The sequence below is a fragment of the Hyperoodon ampullatus genome (genome assembly GCF_949752795.1).
Source record: "Hyperoodon ampullatus genome assembly, chromosome: 6".
In the NCBI taxonomy this organism is placed as follows: domain Eukaryota; kingdom Metazoa; phylum Chordata; class Mammalia; order Artiodactyla; family Ziphiidae; genus Hyperoodon; species Hyperoodon ampullatus.
Window position 1 is genome coordinate 72,189,501 of NC_136919.1, and position 23,569 is coordinate 72,213,069.

Consider the following 23,569-nt stretch of genomic DNA (forward strand, 5'->3'; position numbering starts at 1 on the left):
ACTGGGCTTTTTAGTGCTAAATTCTTATTTATTTCCTTGTTCCTAGAAATTGTCTGGATCACAATCAAGATCACATCTTGTTACTTTCCATCTTTTCTTTATATATGTAAAAGTTAGAGTTTTTGTACCAATTCTTTCCTTTCCAAAGCAAAGACTACTTTAAGTGTACATTTATTTCATTTAGAATAGTATATATTTAAATTTTTATTAATACTTTATATGGAGTGATGTACTGTATTTTGAAATTATATTAATTTATACCATATAATCTTATTTATTTGAATAACATGGTGAAAAATCCAGACTGAATTAGCAAAAAGCAAAATGTAGAGTCAGTTGAAGGCTCAGTAAGTATTATTTTATTCCCCCCAGGTCTCTGAGATAGATGATGCTAAAATCTTGATGCGTATGTACTTCCACATTTTTTTTCTCTGCTCAACATTGCTATTACATTAAGTAATATGTGGTAACCAAGAGAGAATGGCCAGGGTGTGAAACTTGTGTGAATAAATAGATAAGAATGATTTGTAATTAGCATATAATTATATACTCTCTAGATAGATAGATACATAGATATATAATTTATATATAGATATATCATCTAAATATAGATATAGAGGTCTGTTGTATGAAATTAACATTCCAGATGACACCTAAAATGCTCAGATGAATTCTTTTCTTTTAGTTGGTTGAATACACCCCTTTTTTATAGCTAGTAATCATAATTCACCCTATAGTCACATCATCCCAAATTATAAAAATGTAAGGTTTTATATTGCTCACAATCTTTGCCTCCTTCCCCTTCCCCATACACATTTTCTACTCTTTGTTAATCAAACCTTCATTTATGAGTCAGACTTACTGTGCTGTGGGGGAGGGAGTTGTGAAACAAAATTATTCTCCTCCATCAAGCCGGTGATACTAAGGTCCTACTTCTAAATACTGCAACTTGCTCCATCTACACATCTCTGCTCCATCAATCCTTAAGAGAAAGGACAGGTGGCAGAAGTACCAGAAGAAAAGACTGAAAAAACACCAAGAGCATGTTATATCTTTTATTCCCAAACAAAGAAATATAATTAAGAAGGCAAAGGATCTTGCTGCTTTGTCCCCAAAAAACAAAATTGAGATGCCAAAGATGGCTATTTAGCAATGGCATAGGTTTCCTTCCAATTCAAATCCACCCCTTTCCCTCCCTCCCTGGAGATCTTCCGTTCACAGAATTCTGGTGTTGGTTGGTGATGTGGACTCCTTCTAGCCCCAAAGTCTGTGGTCTCACAATTCCTCCTGCCTCTCCCACAAGCCCAGATCAGCCTGTAAGACACATTGAGGACATGTTCCCCAAGAAAATAGCCTCTATAGGGGGAATCCCGGCATACAAGTTTTAATAGATATTCTCAGGACAGTGCCAGCGTTCATTTGCTCTGTTTTTCCTCAAGGCCATTCAGCACATCTTTTCAGGCTAATTCCAGTTAAGATGATGTGCTTGGAAAATATATATTTACCAGGCACAGGACACTCAGTTACTCTTCTCTTCCAGCTGAGTGAAGATCTAAGTTCTTGATTAAGCAGGCATCCTAACCCAGCTAGTTTCTTTAAGCCTCCTCTGACTTGTCTTCTCCGTAAGTTAACCAGTCCAAATCCTTCCTTCTTGGTTCCTACATCATCTTACATAGTCTCATCAGACCTCAGCAAGGGGAATGCAAAAACAAATGGGATTTCATCCCATGGTTTCTTACTGTGGCAATACAAATGTAGAAGCTCTGCCTTGTTAAATACTGGTTCAAATACTGGTTAAATACTGGTTCAAAATGTTGAAAATTGCTTGATAAACTTGACTGGTTCGTCCTCCCTTTGATCACCTATGGCCCTACACCAAAAGCCCAGAAAAATGAAGTGACCTGTTTCTATGAAATAAGTGGTGTACACAGATGACGACATCTACATGTTGGCATAAAACAAAGCCTGTCTTTCTATACACTGTAAGAAACAGCCTATTTAAGGTTTTCAATCACCTGAGCCTTTGCGGGGAAACTAAACTCTTCATTGCTAATATAGTTTTTCCTCATATCATTGTGATGCTTCTTTTTTTTTTTTTTTTTTCTTTTGCGGTATGTGGGCCTCTCACTGTTGTGGCCTCTCCCGTTGCAGAGCACGGGCTCCGGACGCGCAGGCTCAGCGGCCATGGCTCACGGGCCCAGCCGCTCCGCGGCATGTGGGATCCTCCCGGACCGGGGCATGAACCCATGTCCCCTGCAACGGCAGGTGGACTCTCAACCACTGTGCCACCAGGGAAGCCCTGTGATGCTTCTTTTCACTGCACTGACAGAGTCCCTGCTCCTTTCTCCACCACACTTGCACCAGCCCCCTACTGAACTGGCAGATTGAATGTCGTTTTGATAATCTATGGTCATTGCTCAACTTTAATACTGTTTGCACGAGTACACTTCAAGGGAACTTCAATGTTAGAAAGTATAAACTGCCCTTTTAAACCTAGTGAGTCAGATCCTGCCATTTTTCTGTATAATTAGAAGATCAATGGATAGTTATCCATTTTATATCTCGGGTTAGTTGATGATGTCACCTTATTTAAACACCTGTATGTCCCACCTCAGAAACTACCATAATCTCATTATGATTGGCCCCTGTGACTGCAAAAGATGTCCCAAATCGTGTGTAAGGTTCCTGTTACACCCCGGGCAATGTTCTTTGCCAAGCACAGAACCCACACAGATCTTTTTGGGTTCTGGATTTCAAACCACAGTTGACCTTTGAGGTTTAAGTTAATTTATTCTTGGCAAAAGAAAATATATTGTTTAAAGAGAATAGGACTAGAGAGGCTTATAATAAAGTCTTATAACACTTCTTGGACCTCAAATATGTCTTACAGAACAAAATGTTTATGAGCTAAGTGTAAATGAATCAGAAACACACAGATTAAATTTCCCTTAAAATGCAAACGGGTCTAAAAATTAGCAGAAAAGGGGTCTGGCAAAAGATGTGCTTTGAATTTCACCAAACCCAGAGTATTTGAAATGCATTTTAAGAAGCTTGACAAACTCAGACTGTGACTAGATTTTTCCCTTTGTTGATCTCTTTTATTCCTTCAATATCTCAATTGAGAAGTCAGTGGTTAAAAATGGGAAAGAAAAGTCTTAAGTTTTTTTTAAAGGGCTTTTTGTCACACTCTTATACAGCCAGAAGAGGGAATTAGAATTTGGCTTTGAAGAGTTTGTCTTTGCTCCTGCTATTTTACATCTCTTATGTTTCCTTTTATAATTGTTTCCTCAGGTTTGCACCTTCTGCTCCATCTCCTCACCACATCAGCCCCCGGAGAGTTCCAGCTCCTCCTTCAATAATGCAGAGAACACAGCCTCCCCATACCCAGCAGCCCTCAGCATCACACCTGAAGTCTTATCAGCCAGAAACAAACTCTTCTTTTCAACCAAATGGAATCCATGTCCATGGTAAGCAAGTAGCTGACTGTCCCTTGAGTTTTGAAAAGTGATGTTGTGCTGTAGCTTTTAATCAAGTGTCTTAGTTACCTGTTGTGGATTTCAGATGTCCTGCTATACACCACCAGGCTTTGGCTTTAATAACTTTCCTCTAAAATTTCACACTTAATCAGCATGAAATCTTGCAGTATCTTCCTGGCTTTGACCCTAAGATGGTGTAACTTAGGACACCCCCAAGTGGTCAGCCCAAGGTGATGATTCATTCATTGACCCAGCACTTTTTTTTTTTTTTTTTTGTGGTACGCGGGCCTCTCACTGTCGTGGCCTCTCTCGTCATGGAGCACAGGCTCCGGACGTGCAGGCTCAGCGGCCATGGCTCACGGGCCCAGCCGCTCTGCGGCATGTGGGATCCTCCCGGACCGGGGCATGAACCTGTGTCCCCTGCATCAGCAGGCTGACTCTCAACCACTGCGCCAGCAGGGAAGCCCGACCCAGCACTTTTAACACCTCATGGTTAGGCCCTAACAACAGCATCTTGCTTCCTAAACAATAAACAGTGTAAAAGGGAAACAACAGGAGTCCTTTTGCCCGTGCATGCCTCTCCTCTCACAGGTTTTTGCCCCCATTCCCATATGCCCAGATCCCCCCATCCTTCAAGGCCCAGATGAAATGGCACTTCTCTCTGAAGCCTTTCCTGATCTCCTTGCTGGATGTAATCTCTCCTGGCTTTAAACACTTGATTTCATATCACCTGTATTTCTGATATTATTGATACTTATGCTCTCTCTCCCTTGTAATTTACTTCTCTGTGGGTAAAACTTATCTTCACTGGTAATGTGTAAACTTCTTTCTAAAGTCAGAATTTTCTGACCCACTGTTCTTTCTTTTAGAGAACTTAGCATAGTTCTTCACGTGTTGTAAAGACACATAGATACTGGATGAGTTCATGGAAGAAGAGGAGGGAAGGAAGGCAAGAGGAATCATGATGGTTTTCAAAATGTGTTTAACCTAGAACATGCATGGAGAACTAAGTTTAGCTTAATTTCTTTTCTTTACTTAAACCAATTTTACTGACTCAGGCAGATATCTTAGTGAACATCCATAGAAAGTTGAGTTGTCAAATCATATAGACTCAAAGTATACATACCTTTTACTTCCTAGGGACAGACGCACCTTCTGTATAAGCAGAAGGGATGCCATACATTTAAACTGAGAGTTTCAGCACCTGAGAAGCATGATTCTTCTCCATCTGTCTCATGTTGATTCCTGAGTTTGCTCTTTATGAGTTATTACTTGAAATTAATGGGTGGTGTGGTATCCCCAAACAAATCTAAATCAGTATTCAAGCTGTGTGGATAAGTGTGAATAACTTCCCAAGATGGCAGAATCAAGCAGTACTATGGAGCTAGGTTTGGATAAGAACATCAAAGCAGGGGTCTAGACAGCCAACGAGGAGACAAAATGCAGACAGTGGCAGGTTGTTGGAAGGCAAGAATCTTGGAAAGCCCAGGGCCACTGGCTCTGGCTCAAAGTTCCATCCATTGCTTCTCCCCTCTCCCTGATAGTAGTCACACAAACCCCCGTTCCCCAACAAAACTTGGGCCTGTGGTAATTTTTACCTTCTTCTGTCAGTAAATTTCTTCTCAAGCTTTATTATGTGTTTACTCAAGCAAGAAACATTCCTTGAGTGCCTACTATGCGTAAAGCAATGAATGTGTGAGGAAGACAAACAGAGCACTCTGTCTTCTGAGGGGGGCCTCCCAACCCTGACAAGGAGCTCTTCTAATGTGGGGGAGATTCAGGTGCTCTGAAGCCACCCTCACCTACAGGCAGGAGGCAAACAACATGAGTTCGGGGTTTGTGGAATACAGAATAGGTCACTGATTCTAAGACACACAATTTTTACCTTCATATTTTAACACTGCTGAAACCTGAACATATCCCAGTCGGTGGCATCATGTAACTGGCAGTGATTTTTCTTTCTGGTGCTGTATAGAACAATGGAGCATTTCACAGTCAACGGTGTCATAATTCCAGTGAAATGCAGTATAACACACTTTGATTACAACTGTGAAAAACACATTTTAAAATTTCAAAAATTAACCTACTTGCATGAAAAAATATTGGAAGGAAATTCTCCAAAATGTTGACAGTTTTTTTTTTTAATCATGATGGTAGGATAATGGATGGTTTCTTTTCTTCTTTTTTCTGCTTTCTAAAGAAATTCTAAAAGAGATTTTGGAATTAGACCAATTTGAATGCAAATACCAATCTACTCAACTGTGTGACTCTGGACAAATTTTTTTTTTTTTTTTTTTTTTCCGGTACGCGGGCTTCTCACTGCTGTGGCCTCTCCCGTTGCGGAGCACAGGCTCCGGACGCGCAGGCTCAGCGGCCATGGCTCACGGGCCCAGCCACTCCGCGGCATGTGGGATCTTCCCAGACCGGGGCACGAACCCGCGTCCCCTGCATCGGCAGGCGGACTCGCAACCACTGCGCCACCAGGGAAGCCCTGGACAAATTATTGAGCCTCAGTTCACTTTCATTAAATGAGGGGAGTCTTACCTACCTTCTCTCATCAGTTGTTACGAGAATTCAACAAGCAGAGCACCTGGTACTGTGCAGGAGCTTAACTAATTAATGTTCTTCCTTCTACTCCCTTTTCTTTATTAGACTATTTGAGAATAGGAATAATATTTGTAGTCTTAGGGCAAGCATAATACTTGGTGCAAAGTAGGCATTTAATAAGTATTTACTGAATAAGTGATTGACACTTTCTCATTCACCAAATGAATAATGAAACAAGAGGGTACAGATAATGGGATTTACCTGATCATTTTGCCCTGCCTCTCAGCAAAAGACTCTTCTGCCATATTTCTCATTTTTAGTTGAACAATGAATTTTCTCAGGTTTAGCTGAAACTTGAAATTGTGGTTTTATTTTTAAATTTCACTTTAATTGTTAAAAATTCCCATGGCCAGTGAGAAACTGCTAATAGTGTTACCGATCCTCCCTAGTTGTTCCCCAACATATGGCCTTCTGCCCAGTGTTGTTGGAGCCAGTAGAACGAGACCGAGTTCGTTTCAGAAGCAAAGGAAAGCTTTATGCTTTGATCAAAGAATGGAGAGGCTCTGGCTCCTGCTCTAGAGCACAGGCTCTCCCAGAAAGGCTGGAGGCTGGGCTGCTTTATAGGGTTCTCTCCTGCAGAGGAGTGGGAGGAGTTCCTGCGGGTCCCGTGCAGCATTTCTGCAAATAGCGTGCCATCCTCATCTTCAATTGCAGTGTCGTGCTCTGTGCTTCTGCACAATGCATGCCAAGCTGAAGTGTCTGGAGCAGCAGTTCGGCACTGGGAACTCAAATCCGACATATTAAGTGCAAGGCCCGCTATACGCAAGTGAAAGTAAACACAAAAGCAGAGGTTATCTTATCACCTAGGTTGTGTCTTATGTTTCCCGGGGACCCCAGTGGACTTTGCCAGTGACAGTAGCAGGTCTAAATTAGATACATACAACAAGCCTTTCTGGAAGAGATCAAGATTAGTTATGCAAATTGGAAATCATGACTTTCTCCCAGGACAATGGGCAAGTGGCTGCAGTGAAGAGCTTGCAAAGAGTGTTCATGCATTAGCCCCTGGGCAACTGCTAGAATTTAGGGAGTAGGGATCCAGACGCAGACTTACTTCCTCCTCAAACATTTTTTCTGAAAATGTTTTTGTGAAACTTTCTGGGCATGAGCACTTCTCATCAACTACTCCTTAGGATAAGGGCCCAAATTGATCTAATGTTTTTCAAGCAGGCGATACAGTGCTGGGAGTGAGGGGAGCAGATACCCTCTAAATGAGTTGCTGTTATTGGCCGTGCCTTTCAGCTTTGGTTGCACTAGTTTGCTCGATGGTGTTATATAGCATCTTGGTAACTAGGAACTTCACCCCCATTAAAAGTAGATTTTTAGGGGCTTCCCTGGTGGCGCAGTGGTTGAGAGTCCGCCTGCCGATGCAGGGGACACGGGTTCATGCCCTGGTCCGGGAGGATCTCATATGCCGCGGAGCGGCTGGGCCCGTGAGCCATGGCCGCTGAGCCTGCACGTCCGGAGCCTGTGCTCCTCAACAGGAGAGGCCCGCATACCGAAAAAAAAAAAAAAAAAGTAGATTTTTAAAGCCCCAAGCAGTGTCGGGATTCCTAACATGATAGCTACAGTGAATATTTGTTCTTTCTTTCAAGAAGTTCATGGCTTTAATGAGCGTTGTCACCCCCATCCTCTCTGTGCTCCCTACTGCAGGTAGAGGTCAGAGAAAAATGTCATCACTGTATTTTTAGAGATGGGAACTGAGACATAGAAGAATATTAAATGTCTAGGCATTGCTGCCTTGGCAAAGTAAACAGGCGTCTTTAACAAGAAGTCCACATTTCCAAGCCACATTCTTAATCTGCCTATTTTTAAGTCAAAGGTACATCAAAATAAATATGTGTTTATATCTATCCATGGAATATACGTTTGTATGTAGATGCTGTTGCATTACATAGAGCCATGAAAGGTTAGTACTCAGAGTGGCTTTAGTCTTATAGATAAAGAAGAAAATGAGGTCCATTGAGTTTTGCTCATGGTGTACTAATTGATAAGAGCTTAGATGTTGTGTGCTCTATGTATATATTTATTACGAGATATTTTGTAAAAGGCACACTTTGAAAAGATTAATAGCACTGCTTTTTCAAGTTCCCTTAACCTAGTGGATGACCCAGGACCAGAGCTTAGTTTTGTTGATTCTGCATCCACTTCATCCATTCATACTGCCTTCGTTAGTAAGGGTGGATAAGGTGTCATTTCTTTTAATGTTTGAATACTGGTAGCATTTACAGGTCTCTGAGTGGCATCTCCAAGGCAACTTCCTAGTACATTTTAGTCTTTTATTTAAGATGTAAACATAAGGACAACTCTTTCCAATCATGTAAGCTTGTTCTTCAGTCTTTTCTTTCTCTTTAGGACCATTCTCTTGCCCGGGCAAGCCTCAGAATTTTGCCTGGATTAGTTGCCTGAGAGTTGATATTTGTATCAACTCTTTTTAAATGCTCTATTCACTCCAAGCTGTTAGAATGCTGTGGGATTTCCTAGAACAGTATTTTCACAACCTTCCTGCTTCTGGACCCATCAAGGAGAGGCCAAGTTCAATTCAGCAAGTGTTTATTGGTCACCCACTTTTGTCAGGCAAACATGAATGTCATTTAATCAATGCAATGTGATACATGCAATAACAGAATGTATCAGAGGCTCCCAGTTTATTCAGAAGAAGGTGTCAGAGAAGGGGTCCTAGAGGTGAATAGAGTTTCTTCGTGAATAGAGTTTTGTTTTGCTTTGTTTAATACTGGAATATAGCCGATTAATAATGTTGTGATAGTTTCAGGTGCACAGCAAAGCAACCCAGCCATACATACACATGTATCCACTCTCCCCCAAGCTCCCCTCCCATCCAGGCTGCCACATAACATTGAGCAGAGTCCCCTGTGCTATACAGTAGGTCCTTGTTGGTTATCCATTTTAAATACATGTGTGTACATGTCAGTCCCAAACTCCCAGTCTATCCCTCCTCCCCACCCTTCCCCCCTGGTAACCGTAAGTTTGTTCTCTAAGTCTGGGAGTCTGTTTCTGGTTTGTACATAAGTTCATGTGTATCATTTCTTTTTAGATTCCACATATAAGTGATATCATACGATATTTCTCTTTCTCTGTCTGACTTACTTCACTCAGTATGACAATCTCTAGTTCCATCCATGTTGCTGCAAATCGCATTTTTTCATTCTTTTTAATGGCTGGGTAATAGTCCATTGCATGTCCAGTGGTTAGGACTCCACACTTTCACTGAATAGAGTTTTGATGGTAAATAGATCACTGGGTAAGCCAAGTGACGAGAGGCAGTCCAGGCAGGGGGAAGCAAAGCACACAGGCAAGAACACAAATGACAGCATGGTGTGTGCCTAGGGAGATGAGCCAAAGACAGTTGGTATACGGCTGGGATATACAGCTTCAGTTGTGGAGTAGAGGGAGATAAGGCTGAGGAACCTGCAAGACCAGCTCATAACAGGATCTGTGGCCACACTGAGTGTAATGCTGCCGAGTGAAGAGGCCAGCGTGGTATTTAGGAAAGTCAGCCAGGGCACTGTGTAGAGAATGGAATGGGCGAGGTAGGAACATTACATCCTAAGTCTTGGGATTATATTGGACTGTCTGCATAGAACACCCAAACAGCAGTGACTTAAATAAACAGTCCAGTTCACTCAGATAGAAGTGGTAGATAGGGGAATGATGTCAAAATAATGTGGAACTCTGGTTGTTCACACACAATCTTTCCTAGGCAAGAGGAGCTGAGATGGCAAGAGAAGGAGAAAATGAAGAAGCCCTCAGCCTATCTGCTGCATAAGCAGAATCCCTTTCTGCTCTCTTTCTATAAAATTTGAAATGAGCATGATCCCAGGGGCTGCATCCCCAGAAAGGTGCACACCTGACCTGCCCAGCCCTCAGCTGATGGCAGATCACAATTCTTCCTAAGTGCTGGTTCTATCACCTGCTGTCTCAGTTCCTGCAAGCCATCATTTCCAGTCAACATTTTTGTCCATTTTTAATAAGCACCAAAGAGCCTCCAGCCACATTGAACCGGCTGCCCAAATGCTCTCTTGATTATTTTGTTACTCCTGCAATGAGTAGGTTTCATAGATTTTGAGTGGTCTGTCCCACTCCTGGTTTTCCCAGAGGGCCTGTTATTTGTAATACACATTTGTACAGAGCAAAGGGCTTCTCAGGATTTGTTTATCATGTTATAGCAGCATGCCTAGTGTACTCTTCTCATGTGACAAGACATGTAAAAGTAAACAGTGCATGGAGGAGAAGCAGCCCCATGGAGCCAATGGTGCACCAGTCTCCTCCAGCTTTCTGCTTTGCCATCTTTAACAGTGGCTTCCATCCTTCTGGTCACAATATGGATGCTGTTGTTCTCCATTCATTTCTTGTCTCAGTTTCAGGCAAAAGTGAGGGAGAAGAGTGAAGGACAGGTGTACCCCAAACTTAGTCCCATGGCCACCCTCACATGCAAGGGAGTCTGGGAAGACAGGTATTTTAGTTCATTGCCATGCTCGACAAAACTGAGGTTCTGTTAATAATGTTTATTGGATAGACAGACTACAGGGTGTGCCAAAGATCTGGAACCGTCTTCTAATCTGTAAAATGAAACTATCTCATGGATTCATTCACATTGATTGCCTCTGGGAAATCAGTGATAGAGCCTAGAGACCTCTTTCTGAGGGTTCTGCCCCATTTTCTGCCCCTCTTCCCTATTCTCTTAGGTTTCTATACTTTCCACTGCTTGCTCCCATTTTCACCCCTCTGGAGTTGCCAGCTGCCAACACAAAGATTTCCATCATCCAAGATCCAGTCATTAGATTTCATTAGGAACTCACCATGAAGCTGTCTCCCCAGCCTGAGCTGTTTGATATCAAGGCAGCAGCGGGGGGAAAAGCAGAGCCTTCTCTGCTGGTCCTGGCTCCTGTGGTTCATAAGCTGTCTTTCTCATGATTTAAGTGTGCCTGCAGGCCCCGAAGAAGCAGGCCAGTGAGCTCCCAGACAATAGTGGCATTTTCCCACCTCAGTGCGGACAACAAAAGGTTTCCAGACACCAACAGGCCTCCAAGAACAAAACACGTTGTAAATGGCTTGTCCTACCAAACAACCAAACCATCTTTCAAGAAACCTCAGAGCACTGATACTTAAATGAAATGGAGTGGCAGGTACAAGCTTAACTTCTTCCTCTGTGTTGGCTGTTTACTTAACAGTGATTATGCAATGGTACTTTCCAGAAGAGCCCTATGGGTTACAGCCATGACTGATCTCATTTCTGGGAGTTTATAGTGTTAAATGTTTAAAGCTTATTTTTTTTAAAGGCAAATTGTAGAGACAATAAACATACTTCCCTCCCACAGGAAATTTAGTCACATCTGCATATGTGAGGTTGTGAAATAATAAAGCAGTAAGTCTAGAAATTGTATTGCTTAGAACTTAAGCATGTGTCACAACTTTGCCTTGAAATCTCGGGAAGACAAATAAGATTGATAAATCAACAGTGTAATAGTCTTCACTGAGAAAGTTGTGACATATTCACAAGGAGATTGAGCCAATGAGTGTACTTCACGTTATTCTGATGTTATCAGCTGATATTATCATCAGTGGTCATAATCAGGAATAATTTTTGGTATCAGCCTTGATGTTATTAATGCTTATATAGTACTGGGGATTGATGATTAGATCCAGGGAAATTCTTAATTACTCTTATATACTTAATTACTACAAAATTATCCCAAGAGCAATTTTACATTGCTAGTACTTGATAAATTCTGACAGTGCTAATTCTATAAAACAAAAGTTAAATTTAATTGTGTATATGAGTGCAGTCAGAATTTCAACATGTTGGGTTTTATGACAGGCGTGTAAGATGGTCATCTTAATCAGAAGAGCTGTTTGATTGATTATGGAAAATTGAACTGTGAATAATCTACATATATGATTAAGCATCTGCACACACAAGCACACACACTCACAGATTAAACCCATATATCAGTAAGGATATTAGAGGACTAGATCTAAATCAAGTAATCATCACTAAATTCTAAGTTTCCTTAGGACAGGAATTGTATCTCCTCACAATGTTTGGTACATGGTAATACTTAATAAAAGTTTATTGAATAAATATGAATTAATAAAAAGGGGAGGAGGAAGAGAGGGATTTTGCCCATGGTTTCTTAAACTGGTTGGTGGAGCCAGCCGTTGGCAAAATTGTGACTTGGAATCAAGTTTTCAAGGCCCGTCTTTTCTCTGGGCACTTCCTCTTATTTTTCTGTTCGTCTCTTTAGATATCCAGTGCTTACCAACTGCCTGGGACCTCTCCCTAGAGGAAATAGGATGATTTAATGATTCACTTATACATTAAGGTAAATTTAATGCAATACTCCTTCTCATGAGTATTTGCACATCTGGTACTGAATGTCAAGTAGTGAAATTCTGAGCAGTGGCAGCCCTGTGGAAGAGGTATTTTGAGGCATTCCCAGGGCCCATAGGTGCACGTCCCTTGTTTTTGAAAGCACTTTTCAGTTTTCAAAGCATTCCCAGCCACTAGCTTACATACCCCCAAATTGGTCACAGTATCTCAGAAGAGGAGATTTCCAGAAGAGGAAGTTGTGACTTGCCCAAGGTGATAAAGGAAGAGAAACAGTGAGCTGTAGAAAAAGCTGTAGAAAAGTCTGCAGAAAAAGACTTTGGAGTCAGGCAGATCTGAATAGGAATCTTATGAGCAAGTCATGCAATGTCCTGAATCTAAGTTTCCTGACTATTTTATTTTTATTGAAATACAGTTGGTGTACAATATTACATTAGTTTCAGGTGTACTGAAATTTGACATTTACATGCATTATGAAATAATCACCACAAGTTTAGTAACCATCTGTCCCCATACAAAGTTATTACAATATTATTGACCATATTCTTTATGCTGTATATTACGTCCCTGGGGCTTTTTATATAACTGGAGATTTGTACCTCTTAGTCTGCTTCACCTGTTTCACTGACTACCCTCCCCTCTGCAAACCACCCATTCTCTATATCAGTGAGTCTATTTTCATTTTGTTTTGATTCTTTGTTTTGTTTTTTAAATTCTGAGTATAATAGGGTAAAAGTATCTGAGTAAAAGTATCTGAAAGATACTTCTCTTTCAGAGCTGGTGTAAGAGTATGCCTGGTCTGCAGTATATGCTCAGTTAATTAGAGCTATTATTATTGTTGTCATTTTTCTACTGTGTACCAGATACTGGGTGTGCTGGATACTTCCACTTGTATTGTTTAATCCTCACAATAACATTAATAAAAATATTAATATACACTAGCCTCCCAGGTGAGACTGAAAGTTTAAGCACCTTGCCCCAAGTCACATACCTAGTGAATATCAGAGCTGGTTTTATAAACACAGTCTGACCCCAAAGCCCACACTCATTCTCCTTCATGATGATGCCTGTAGCTACAGTACTGTAAGAGTTTTTAGTTAGCTTGGGAATTATTTTTGTGTGAAGGTCAAATGTGGAACCATTAAAGATGAGGTTCCTTACAGGGCTAAAATTCTGCTGGCAATACAGTTACTATGATTCATGAGACAAAGTGATTTCCCACCAACCACTTGTCTTGTGTATTTTGCATACTGATTGCTGAAAATGTTTGCCTTTTTTTCCCCCTGTGTCAGGCAGTATGGTGCATGTTTACAGTGTCCTTTCTTATTAGTCCTCATAACAACCCTATAAAGAAGGCATTGTTTATTCCCATTTTACAGCTGAGGAGTCTGAATCGCTAAAACATTAAGTACCTTGCCCATGATTTCTTAATCTTGAAATGGTAGAGCTGGAAACTACACCCAGGACCATCTGACAACAGTCTATGCTCTTCACCACTGGATTAAGAGCCGTGACGGTCCCTGTAGGGAAGGGATAGCTCACACTCTGATTGCCCCCAGTGGTGTTACCCCACAGGTGTGTATGTGTATTGGTGCGTCTGTGTGTCTCTGTGTGTGTGTGCCCATGCGCATGCACACGCCCATGCTCTCATGTGCCATGTTTGCTCAAGCACACGCCTGCTGGGAGAAACTGTTTGGAAGCCTGATTACTAAATCATCAAACCAGGTTTACTGGATTCTTAGCACATTCCTTAAATGCAGTTTTTAAATTCTTATTGACTTTTTAAATTAGAAAAAAAATTTTTACCTGTTCATTTTTTTTAAAGTACTTAGGGTACTTAACCTTATAAAGAGTTTAAGTTGCTTCCCAGCCTATGTTCACCTTAATTCCACTGCTCAAAGGTAATGGTTATTAAGATTGGTGAGTATTCCTTTTAGGTTTTTAAAAATGCTTCTGAAAATGAAATATATGCATGTATATGTACATAACATGTGCCCTGTTATAAAGTGGCCTCACATTCTGCATTTTATTTTATGACTTACTTTTTTTTAAAATTAATTAACTTATTTATTTTTGGCTGCATTGTGTCTTCGTTGCTACACGCAGGCTTTCTCTAGCTGTGGCAAGCAGGGGCTACACTTTGTTGCAGTGCGCAGGCTTCTCATTGTCGTGGTTTCTTTCATTGCGGAGCACGGGCTCTAGGTGCTTGGGCTTCAGTAATTGTGGTACCCAGGCTCAGTAGTTGTGGCTCACGGGCTCTAGAGCACAGACTCAGTAGTTGTGGCGCACGGGCTTAGTTGCTCCATGGCATGTGGGATCTTCCCGGACCAGGGATCAAACCCATGTCCCCAGCGTGGGCAGGCAGATTCTTAATCACTGTGCCATCAGGGAAGTCCCACTTTTTTTTAACTTACAAAATATATGCTTTTGCTTTCTAGGTCAATGTATGTAAATCAACTCCTTTTTAATTGTACAGTATAATACTTATGGGAACTTGTCATTTTTTAATCATTCCGCTGTTGAAAGACATTTATGGTTTTTTCCACTTTTTGCTTTTATTAACAATACTATATTAAATCTCCTTATGTATATTGTGTGTTTACACAGTACTCTCACACACATATATATTTCTTTGCATTCTTTCTTTAGGAAATATTTCTGAAAGAGAAATTGCTGGATGAATGGGTATGCACATTTTAAAGCTGGATAGATACTGCCATATATTCCTTCACAAAGTCCATACCAATTTAGACTCTCACCAACAGTGATTAGAGTGCTCATTTCCCCACCCTAGGTATTGTCAGTCATTTATTATTATTTTTGTTTGTTTTTTAACTGTTTTGAATTTTGTTTATTTTTATACAGCAGGTTCTTATTACTTATCCGTTTTATACATATTAGTGTATACATGTCAATCCCAGTCTCCCAGTTCATCCCACCACCACTACCACCAGCCCCCTGTCAATCATTTTAATACTTGCCAATTTGTATAGCAAAGTTGTTTTGATTTTTCCTTTGGTCAGTAATGTGACTGAGCATCTTTTAATATTTTTATTGACCTCTAAATGTAGTTTAGTTATAATAGGAATTAAGTAACAGGAGCTACTACTTGGGTATCTATACTATTTATTAAGTAGTTCGCTTGCTCTTTCACCTGCCAGTCAGGTTGTGTCATTGGCAGCATGACAGTTCGTTTTCTTAATTGGAACTCAAAAATTTATTGCAGAGAAGGAAAAGATCCACGAAAATTTCTGTTTCATTGACTACTGTGACTTCTCTGTCAGTTAACTTAAAAACTATAGAGGGGCTTCCCTGGTGGCGCAGTGGTTGAGAGTCCACCTGCCGATGCAGGGGACATGGGTTCGTGCCCTGGTCCGGGAGCATCCCACATGCCACGGAGCGGCTGGGCCTGTGAGCCATGGCTGCTGAGCCTGTGCGTCCAGAGCCTGTGCTCCGCAACGGGAGAGACCACAACGGTGAGAGGCCTGCCTACCACAAAAAAAAAAAAAAAAAAAAAAAAAAAAACTATAGAAAAGTGTTTAATGAACATTATTACAGATTTAGTGCTTTTTCATTCTTTGGGGGAAGCAATGACATTTTTTCCAGCAGCAAATGTTTTGTCTTATATCTGAAACTCATGAAGTTTAGCCTCTAATGAATAGAGATCTTAAAATCAAGTTTAAATATTGTCTTATTTTAGGGTCTGCGCATTTGAACTCTTCAGATCTGAACATACTAATGGCAATCCGTGTCTTGTAATTCTTGTATTTTTAGTTTCAGTTTTCCTTGTAAATATGATAAGCAACTCATCGTTTAGAAGAAAAAATGTGAATAGCTTTGGATGGAGTTTCCTTAAAGGGAAAACCCACACACACATCAGAAACATCTTGTTACTGGTAGCAAGGCCACTGTGTTAACAAAACAGAACAACAACAATAAAACACTAGAATTGGCTTGATCTGTGCCCATTCAGGTCATCTGGGCTCAGACCAGGTTGCAAAACAGTCCTAGTTCCCTTAGAATTCCTAGCTGATTTACTTACAATTGTGAGTGCTCTTTCTCATTACAGAAATTTTTGCTTTCTAACCAGACTGCTCTGGCTAAACTCTCTATTTCGTTCTTTTGTAAGGGCTTTGAGAACTTGACCTTAAAGATGCAAGTCTGATGAAGTAAAAACATTCAGGCATTTTTCTAGATCACTTAAGTGTAACGACCAGCCACTCCTCTCCTACATTCCTCCGCAAACCCAATCTCATATCACACATCCCAGAGCAAAGCCTTTATTACTTCAGATTCTTAAATTCTGTCATCAGAATGGCAGAATGATTTAGGGGATCTGAATTAGCCAAATATTTACCCCAAGGTTGTTTGTGTCTGTGGATCTGGGCTGATGTAGTGTTTTTATCAATACCATTGAGGTCAGTGATAGTACATACATTTATATTGCAATATATGTTTTATAAATTACTCTTAGGTACAAGATCATTATCAGTGACTGGTAGCTATAAAGAAACTGCTCGATAAAATATTTGTTGGATGAATACCTGGATCCTCTTTATAACTTTATGAAGAGAGTAGGAATATATTTCTGCTCCTATTTAGAAATGAAACTCAGATTAGAAACTCAGAAACTCCTTGACCTTGGGATGGTTTCCTAAAAGAGTACAAAGTGTTCTGTGGATGAGTTGGGCCACTTAATTCTCCTGCCCACTCTTGTTCCTCTTCAGGTTCAGTGGCCTCCTGGCATCCAGCAGAAAATGGTGGCTTGGAGCAGCAAAACTCTCCAGGTCATCTTGACAGGGCCAATTGTATTTCCATTGTCTTTGTTTCTTCCTCCATTAAAAGAAAATTTCAGTGTTAGAAAGGGAAGTCACTTTAGTTTTCTGAAACTCCTGATAGGCTATTATGTACAAAGTTCATAGATCAAAATCTTTGAGCTCAGTTTTGGTTCCTCTTACCATCAGTATCTTCACCAAAGGCTCTATATGTAAGTATCACTCACTCATCCATTTATTCATTCTCAAATATTCAGCTCCTATTATGTGCCAGGTCCTGCTTGGAGGTGCTAAAGCTACATCAATAGAGAAAATAGAAGTCCCTCCCTGTCCTGAGCTTATATGTAAGGAATGGTTCTTGGCAAGCAAAACCTTTGAACTCAACCATGAGACAGTATTCTTCATGGTCCATATGTAGGCAAGGAATCATGTCATCTATTTAATCCCTGTAGTATATGGCACATTTGAGATGCCTAATACATACTTTAAAATCGAGAGTTTGGTGTGCAGTGGGATGAGAGTAAGCAGGAAAGGAAAGACCCTGTAGACTAGACACACTCATCAGAGTGTGACCCCCAGGTGGCAGTGGGAAGAAGGCTGTCTAGCTGGAGGGGTGGAGCAGAGGATGGTAGATCATAAATTGAGTTATCCACATTAGTAGTCAGTGTCCCCATGGTTTGACAAGATGAAAAGGCAAGTTTCCTGGTAGCCAGATGGAAAGGAGTGACAGGAATTTGGGATCCAATGACATACATCAGGTTTTACAAATGCAGAGTCCACTCTGCTTTCTTAAACCCACCTATATAGATTTCTTTTACTTCAAGCCCAGATTTCATCTCACTATAATATTCTAGACAGCAGATTTGGGGGAAGCTTAACAGTATGTAACAAGGACTTAGCTGTGAGGCAGAGGTTCAGCAGGAGAAACAATGAAGCCATCGGTGCAAGTGTGAGCTGATGCCCACTCTTAGAGAGATTAGAATGCTGGAAAGTTGTATAGTCATAGACTTGGATTCAGGGAAATAAGAAATCACCTAGTTAGTGGAGCGGATATAACGTGGGAGTTTGGTTACAGCTAGACAGCAGAAGTCTAGGCCACAAGATCAGTGTGGGACCAACAGTAAGCCCAGAACTTCTGAGTCACTCAACTGAGGTCCCGTGATTGCACCTTGCCCAAGAAGAGAATGGTACTGGGGTGGGGAGGGAGATCATCCTGATCTATATCTGTAATCTAAAGTCACTTTGGGACAGTCATCATTGCTTTATCCCCAAGAACCCCCAGAGTCCAGCAGAAAAGGGCTGGGGGTGAGCCCAGGGGGAAGAGATGCCCAGACAAAGAGCTCTCCTCCTCCATTTCAAATGAACTCAGAGCTGTTCTGTTTTTTCCTATTGGTATTCCATTTGGAAAACTTGCCAAAGATTGAAAATCATGTAAAAATGTTCTTAGGGCTTCTAAACCTTTAGTGTAAGAAACACCTTGTTAACATGAACACTCCCAGGCCCTTCACCCAGAAGTTCTGATTCACTGTGTCTGCCGTAGAGCCCAGGTGGAGCTGATGCTGTGGCCCCCACTTTAACAACCACAGGCCTAGACCCTAAGTGTAGGACTTAGTGCCACCTCACCGTGCTTCCCCAATCAGAGGTGATGCAAAGGAAGCAATTGGCCAGTGACTGAGGGAATACTTTCCAGCTTCCTTCTCCCTTTACCTTCCGGGGAAGTCCTGTAAATGCAGCACAGCCTAAAAGCTGTAGAGGGCCAGGATGGCTCTCAGAGGAGGCTGCAGCATTTCGTGTTAATGTCCCTTTTAGTCTCTATCTGGAATCCTCTTCTCTGCCAGACCTTTCTGACAGCAAAGCTTTCTTGGAAGGACAAGGACAGATAGAATTAAATCTTCATTCTTTGCCGTGATTTCCTTGTTCTGTTTTTGGCTCAAGTACTCCTGAGTCGGAGGGTTGCTTGTGAACTTTATGCAACAGAGCTTGACACAACCGAGGGCAAATTTACATTTGTACTCAGAGAATGTAGGATGATAAGTAACACCAGGCTTATAATGAGGCAGTAGGGGATGGAATTTTCAGTGTGTTTTACTGTATGCAAAATATTTTCACACTTTTTATTTCATTTGATCCTTGTAGCCACCTAGGAGGGTTATATACACCAGCAACAGCGTAACTCCCTCTCATAGAGAAATTCCCAACTCATTCCTTTCAACCTTGACCCATGGCCAAAGTATTTACTTAACACACCCATCAGACTCAGAATGTCCAACTCCTCCACCCTTCATTCTGGGCTTTATATGTATCCAGGATTTTTGAGTCATAGGCGGGTGACGGAGTACAGGAGGCAAATCATGGGCAACTGGGCACTGAATCTCTTTCTGTTTGTTCCCTGTGCTTCTCTCCCTCCCTACCATGAGGATCATGCTGCCACAATATTATTATTTTCCCCCTTTTGTCAATAGGGACTCATACGCTCAGAGGGGCTATGGTTTCCTCAAGGCCACACAGCCAGTAAATGGCAAAGCTGGCTTTAACATCCATCTTAAGAATCTTTGGGTCTTCTGGTTTTGAGCATCTCTGTTTTATATAACTGCCATACGTGCATTGTCATTATCAGGATTCACTGAACCATTTTACTGCAACTGTACATACCCACATACGGCAATTACTGAGACACATTGCAATTAGTTTACTTCGGCAGCTTATCATTCTGAGAATTTGGAAGCCATAGGCCACCACGCATTAGGGTTTTGGTTGGGTTGAAGATATTTTAATGAAAATCGATATAAAACCCAAAAGGGTTTTATACATGCCTTCCTTCTCACTCTGCTTTCTCCCATTTCCTTTTTGCCCTTTTCAGCAAAATGCTCTGCCCACTCTCATCCCCTTATTTGAAACTTTGCAGACATCGGTAGCAGACCATCTTCCTCTTCCCCTACCCCAGGTATACAACTTGGAGAGCGAGTGTGGCTCACAGTAATAAATGCTGTTAGCAGCTTGCTGCAGAGCAGGTGAGGTTCTGTGAGGTGCATGAGCAGAGGAGAGCGCCCAGAGTGTGCAGAATGCATCTCTCTGTGGCCTGCAGGCTAGTGGTAGAAGCTGTAGATGAAAATGGCCCCACTTCTTGGAACCAGGTGGACTTGTCTAACTTGAAGCCCTCACGCTGCAACCCATCTGACTAGGGGCTAGGGGACCAGAAGGTTGCTCCGCTGGTCAGCTTTCCAACCACTGTAACCTGGTTCCTTCAAAAGGAATGTTCCAAATGGAATGTTCAGGGTTATTATTTCCATTATTTTCCTTTTTCCTAGTACAGTAGTTGCTTAAATGTCAGTCTTAAATAGCTCGAGTGCTTTGCAAGCTGGTTTAGTTCTCAGCCCGAAGAAAAATCTGTCTTGCTAACACAGTCTGTGAGCTGTTCCTGTAGCTTCCCCATTTATAGACTCCATATTAAAATGAAGAGTCGGTTTCTCCATCACTTCCAGGGAGGAAGCTTAGTAGAGTTCTGACTACATGAAGACCTGGCTGAGGTTGTTGGCCAAGACCAGGAGCTAAGGGGAAAAATGGCAACCAAACTGTGGAGGCTTCACTTCCAAGATCAGCATCATTTTATACCTAAGGGTGGTGGGTTATGAGAGATAAATTGCTTAAGAATTGCATGTGCATTATACAGAATCTACAAATACTGCTAAGCTTATTTCATGGTAGTAATAATTGCTACTATTTACTGAGGGCCTACTACATGCTGGGGAATGCACTAGATGCTTTTATAAATGCTCTCATGTATAATGTTTTCCACAACCCTATAAAATGGATATTATTTTAAAAGAAAATGAGGCTCAAGAAGGAAAATAATTTATGCAAAGACACACAGTTGGTTAATGGGTTATCCAGGCTTTGAACCCAGATCCAGGTAGTTCATGCAATGGATAGAAATAAAATAGTGACTAAATCAGAAAATTGGCCAAGAGAAATTTCTGAAATGTCTCTGTTTCTACTCTTCAGGGTTTTTCGAATTTTTCAGTGTTTAGGTAATTTCATCAATTTTGTTAATTAATTCAATGCTTTTCTCCCTAATGAAAATGTTTGTACTTTATGAAATGTTGATCCAGTCTGAGTAACTTTGCCTATAATCTGGCAGTGAGGGACCTCAACAAAAATGGCAAGATTTTGTTTAAAATGATTTGTCTGTGAGCTTAAGCCCTAATAGTCTCTATGAACTGTTACCAAACAGACCAGAGTTTGAGTCCTAGTTCTGAAACTTGGTAGCTATGAGGATTTAGGTAAGTTATTTGAACTTTTTTGTTTCCTTGTCTATAAACTGGGGACGATATTAATTAACTCAAAAGTTGATGTAACTTAAAAAGAATGAAATATTGCCATTTGCAGCAACATGGATGAACCTAGGGAATATTATACTTAGTAAAGTAAGTCAGACAGAGAAAGACATATTATATGATATCACTTATATGTGGAATCTAAAAAATAATACAAATGAATCTATATACAAAACAAAAACAGACTCAGAGACATAGAAAACATACTTATGGTTACCAAAGGGAAAGGTGGGGGGCAGGTAAATTAGGAATATGGGATTACCAGATACAAACTGCTATACATAAAATAGATAAACAACAAGGATTTACTGTATAGCACAGGGAACTATATTCAATATCTTGTAATAACCTATAATGGAAAATAATATGAAAAAATATATATATATCTGAATCATTTTGCTGTACACCTAAAATTAACACAAAATCATAAATCAACTATATTTCAGTTTTTTTAAAAGTTGTAAAAATGAAGATTTTCTATTTAAAACAGCTAAGATAATGCCTATCTCAGAGCAAATAAATATTAGCTCCTCTCCTTCCTTCTGAAAGAATTCTCTGAGGGGTTGGTGTAACACTAATCAAAATGTCTATAAAAATGCCAAAGCAAAGGGACTGCAAATGAGAAAACTCTGGACTTAGTAGAAAAGTATATGATGACTGTTTTAGCTCTGCTCCCCATTTGTTTTAAGATAAAGGCTAGATCCATGAATAATTGCAGATAGCTGGATGTTTGTAAATATTAAAATGATTGTATGAATTTTCCACTTTTCTCTTATTTGCACAATAACATATGAACATAGTATTGGTTTAAAGGCATATGATTCAACTTCCATCTCTTTGTCTATAAAATGAGAACATTTGTTTGAATCACCTACTTATAAGACAGGTATATCAGAGGCTGCCTAAGAAGGAGTTTTTTAAAGTTTTTTAAAAAGGTACCATGTGAGTAATAAGTGTATGATTCCCTGGGCCTTTCTCTGAGTAAAGTTGGAGGGCATTAAATCATGCTGAGAAGATGTGATGCCAGAGATCATATTCTTAGAGCCTTTAACAGCTTTACCAGAGACTTACCTATTTTTTTCTCTTTTCTGCTCATTGGCTTGTATCATAGATTGCAGAAGGTATTTAAAGGGGAGAGTGCAAGGGTCCCCAGAGAGTACAAGGGAACACACAAAGAGCCATAAGAGTGTTGGAGAAGAAGAAATAAGGGTAACGAAAGGGAGTAGGCCATGCATCTTCTTTCTGTGTCCCTATCCCTGGAACTCTCTGATTTGAGCCCTCTCGTTCATCACTTAGGCTTATCCATGCCCCTGCACATGCAGCAATCATGACTGAGGCCCAAAACTCTACACTTCCTAAAGTAACCCACAAAATTATAGTCTCTGTGGAAAAATGATTAGAGTTGTAAAGCTTATAAACATACATCCCTGCTTCCACTTGGCTAGCAAACAGCTGTACCACCAAAAAGCTGAGCACTGCCAGCTCTGCCTCTGTCACTGACATCTGCTTATTCTCCTGCCCAGGCACAAATTGATCAGTACCACTGGCAAAAAAAAAAACCCCACTCTGCCAGGGCTGGTCCTCAGCAGAGCTATGGGATGACCTCCTAATTATATCCACCCTCACCAGACAGGGCCAAACAAAAGGGATCATAATCACTACTCTTTTTTAAAAGTTTTGGGAGTGCCCAAACTTCTTTCTTATTTGAGCTCTTTCCTCTTCCTATCTTGAATGCAGTCTAGAGAAAAAGAGTTGCATCTCTATATATTCCTTAAAGAAAATTTCCTTTTTATTGTCACATATAATATTAAATTGTATTACTTGATTTCTCATTTGTATGTTTATCTTCCTTTCTCACTGAATCATAAACTCCAAGAAGGCATGGAGTATGTTTTATGCACCACTGTGTCTCCAGCACCTGAGTAAGTGCTTAGCATACAGTTGTCGACTAAATCAAGGCATAAAAGTTGAAACGTTTGTGTCATTAGAAGAATAGGGAAGGAAAGTGAAAAGAAACATTTGTAGAGTGCT

At 40.7% G+C, this 23,569-nt stretch overlaps 1 protein-coding gene across 1 annotated transcript in view; it reads left to right on the forward strand.

The window, feature by feature from the left end:
• Positions 1–23,569, forward strand: part of GLIS3 (GLIS family zinc finger 3) — a gene marked incomplete at both ends in the record, with an annotated part of 507,055 nt that overhangs the window by 474,821 nt on the left and 8,665 nt on the right. The window contains one exon of the mRNA XM_079706423.1: positions 3,292–3,467. Within this exon, the coding sequence (XP_079562549.1) occupies positions 3,292–3,467 (176 nt within the window). The remainder of the gene's footprint in view (positions 1–3,291; positions 3,468–23,569) is intronic.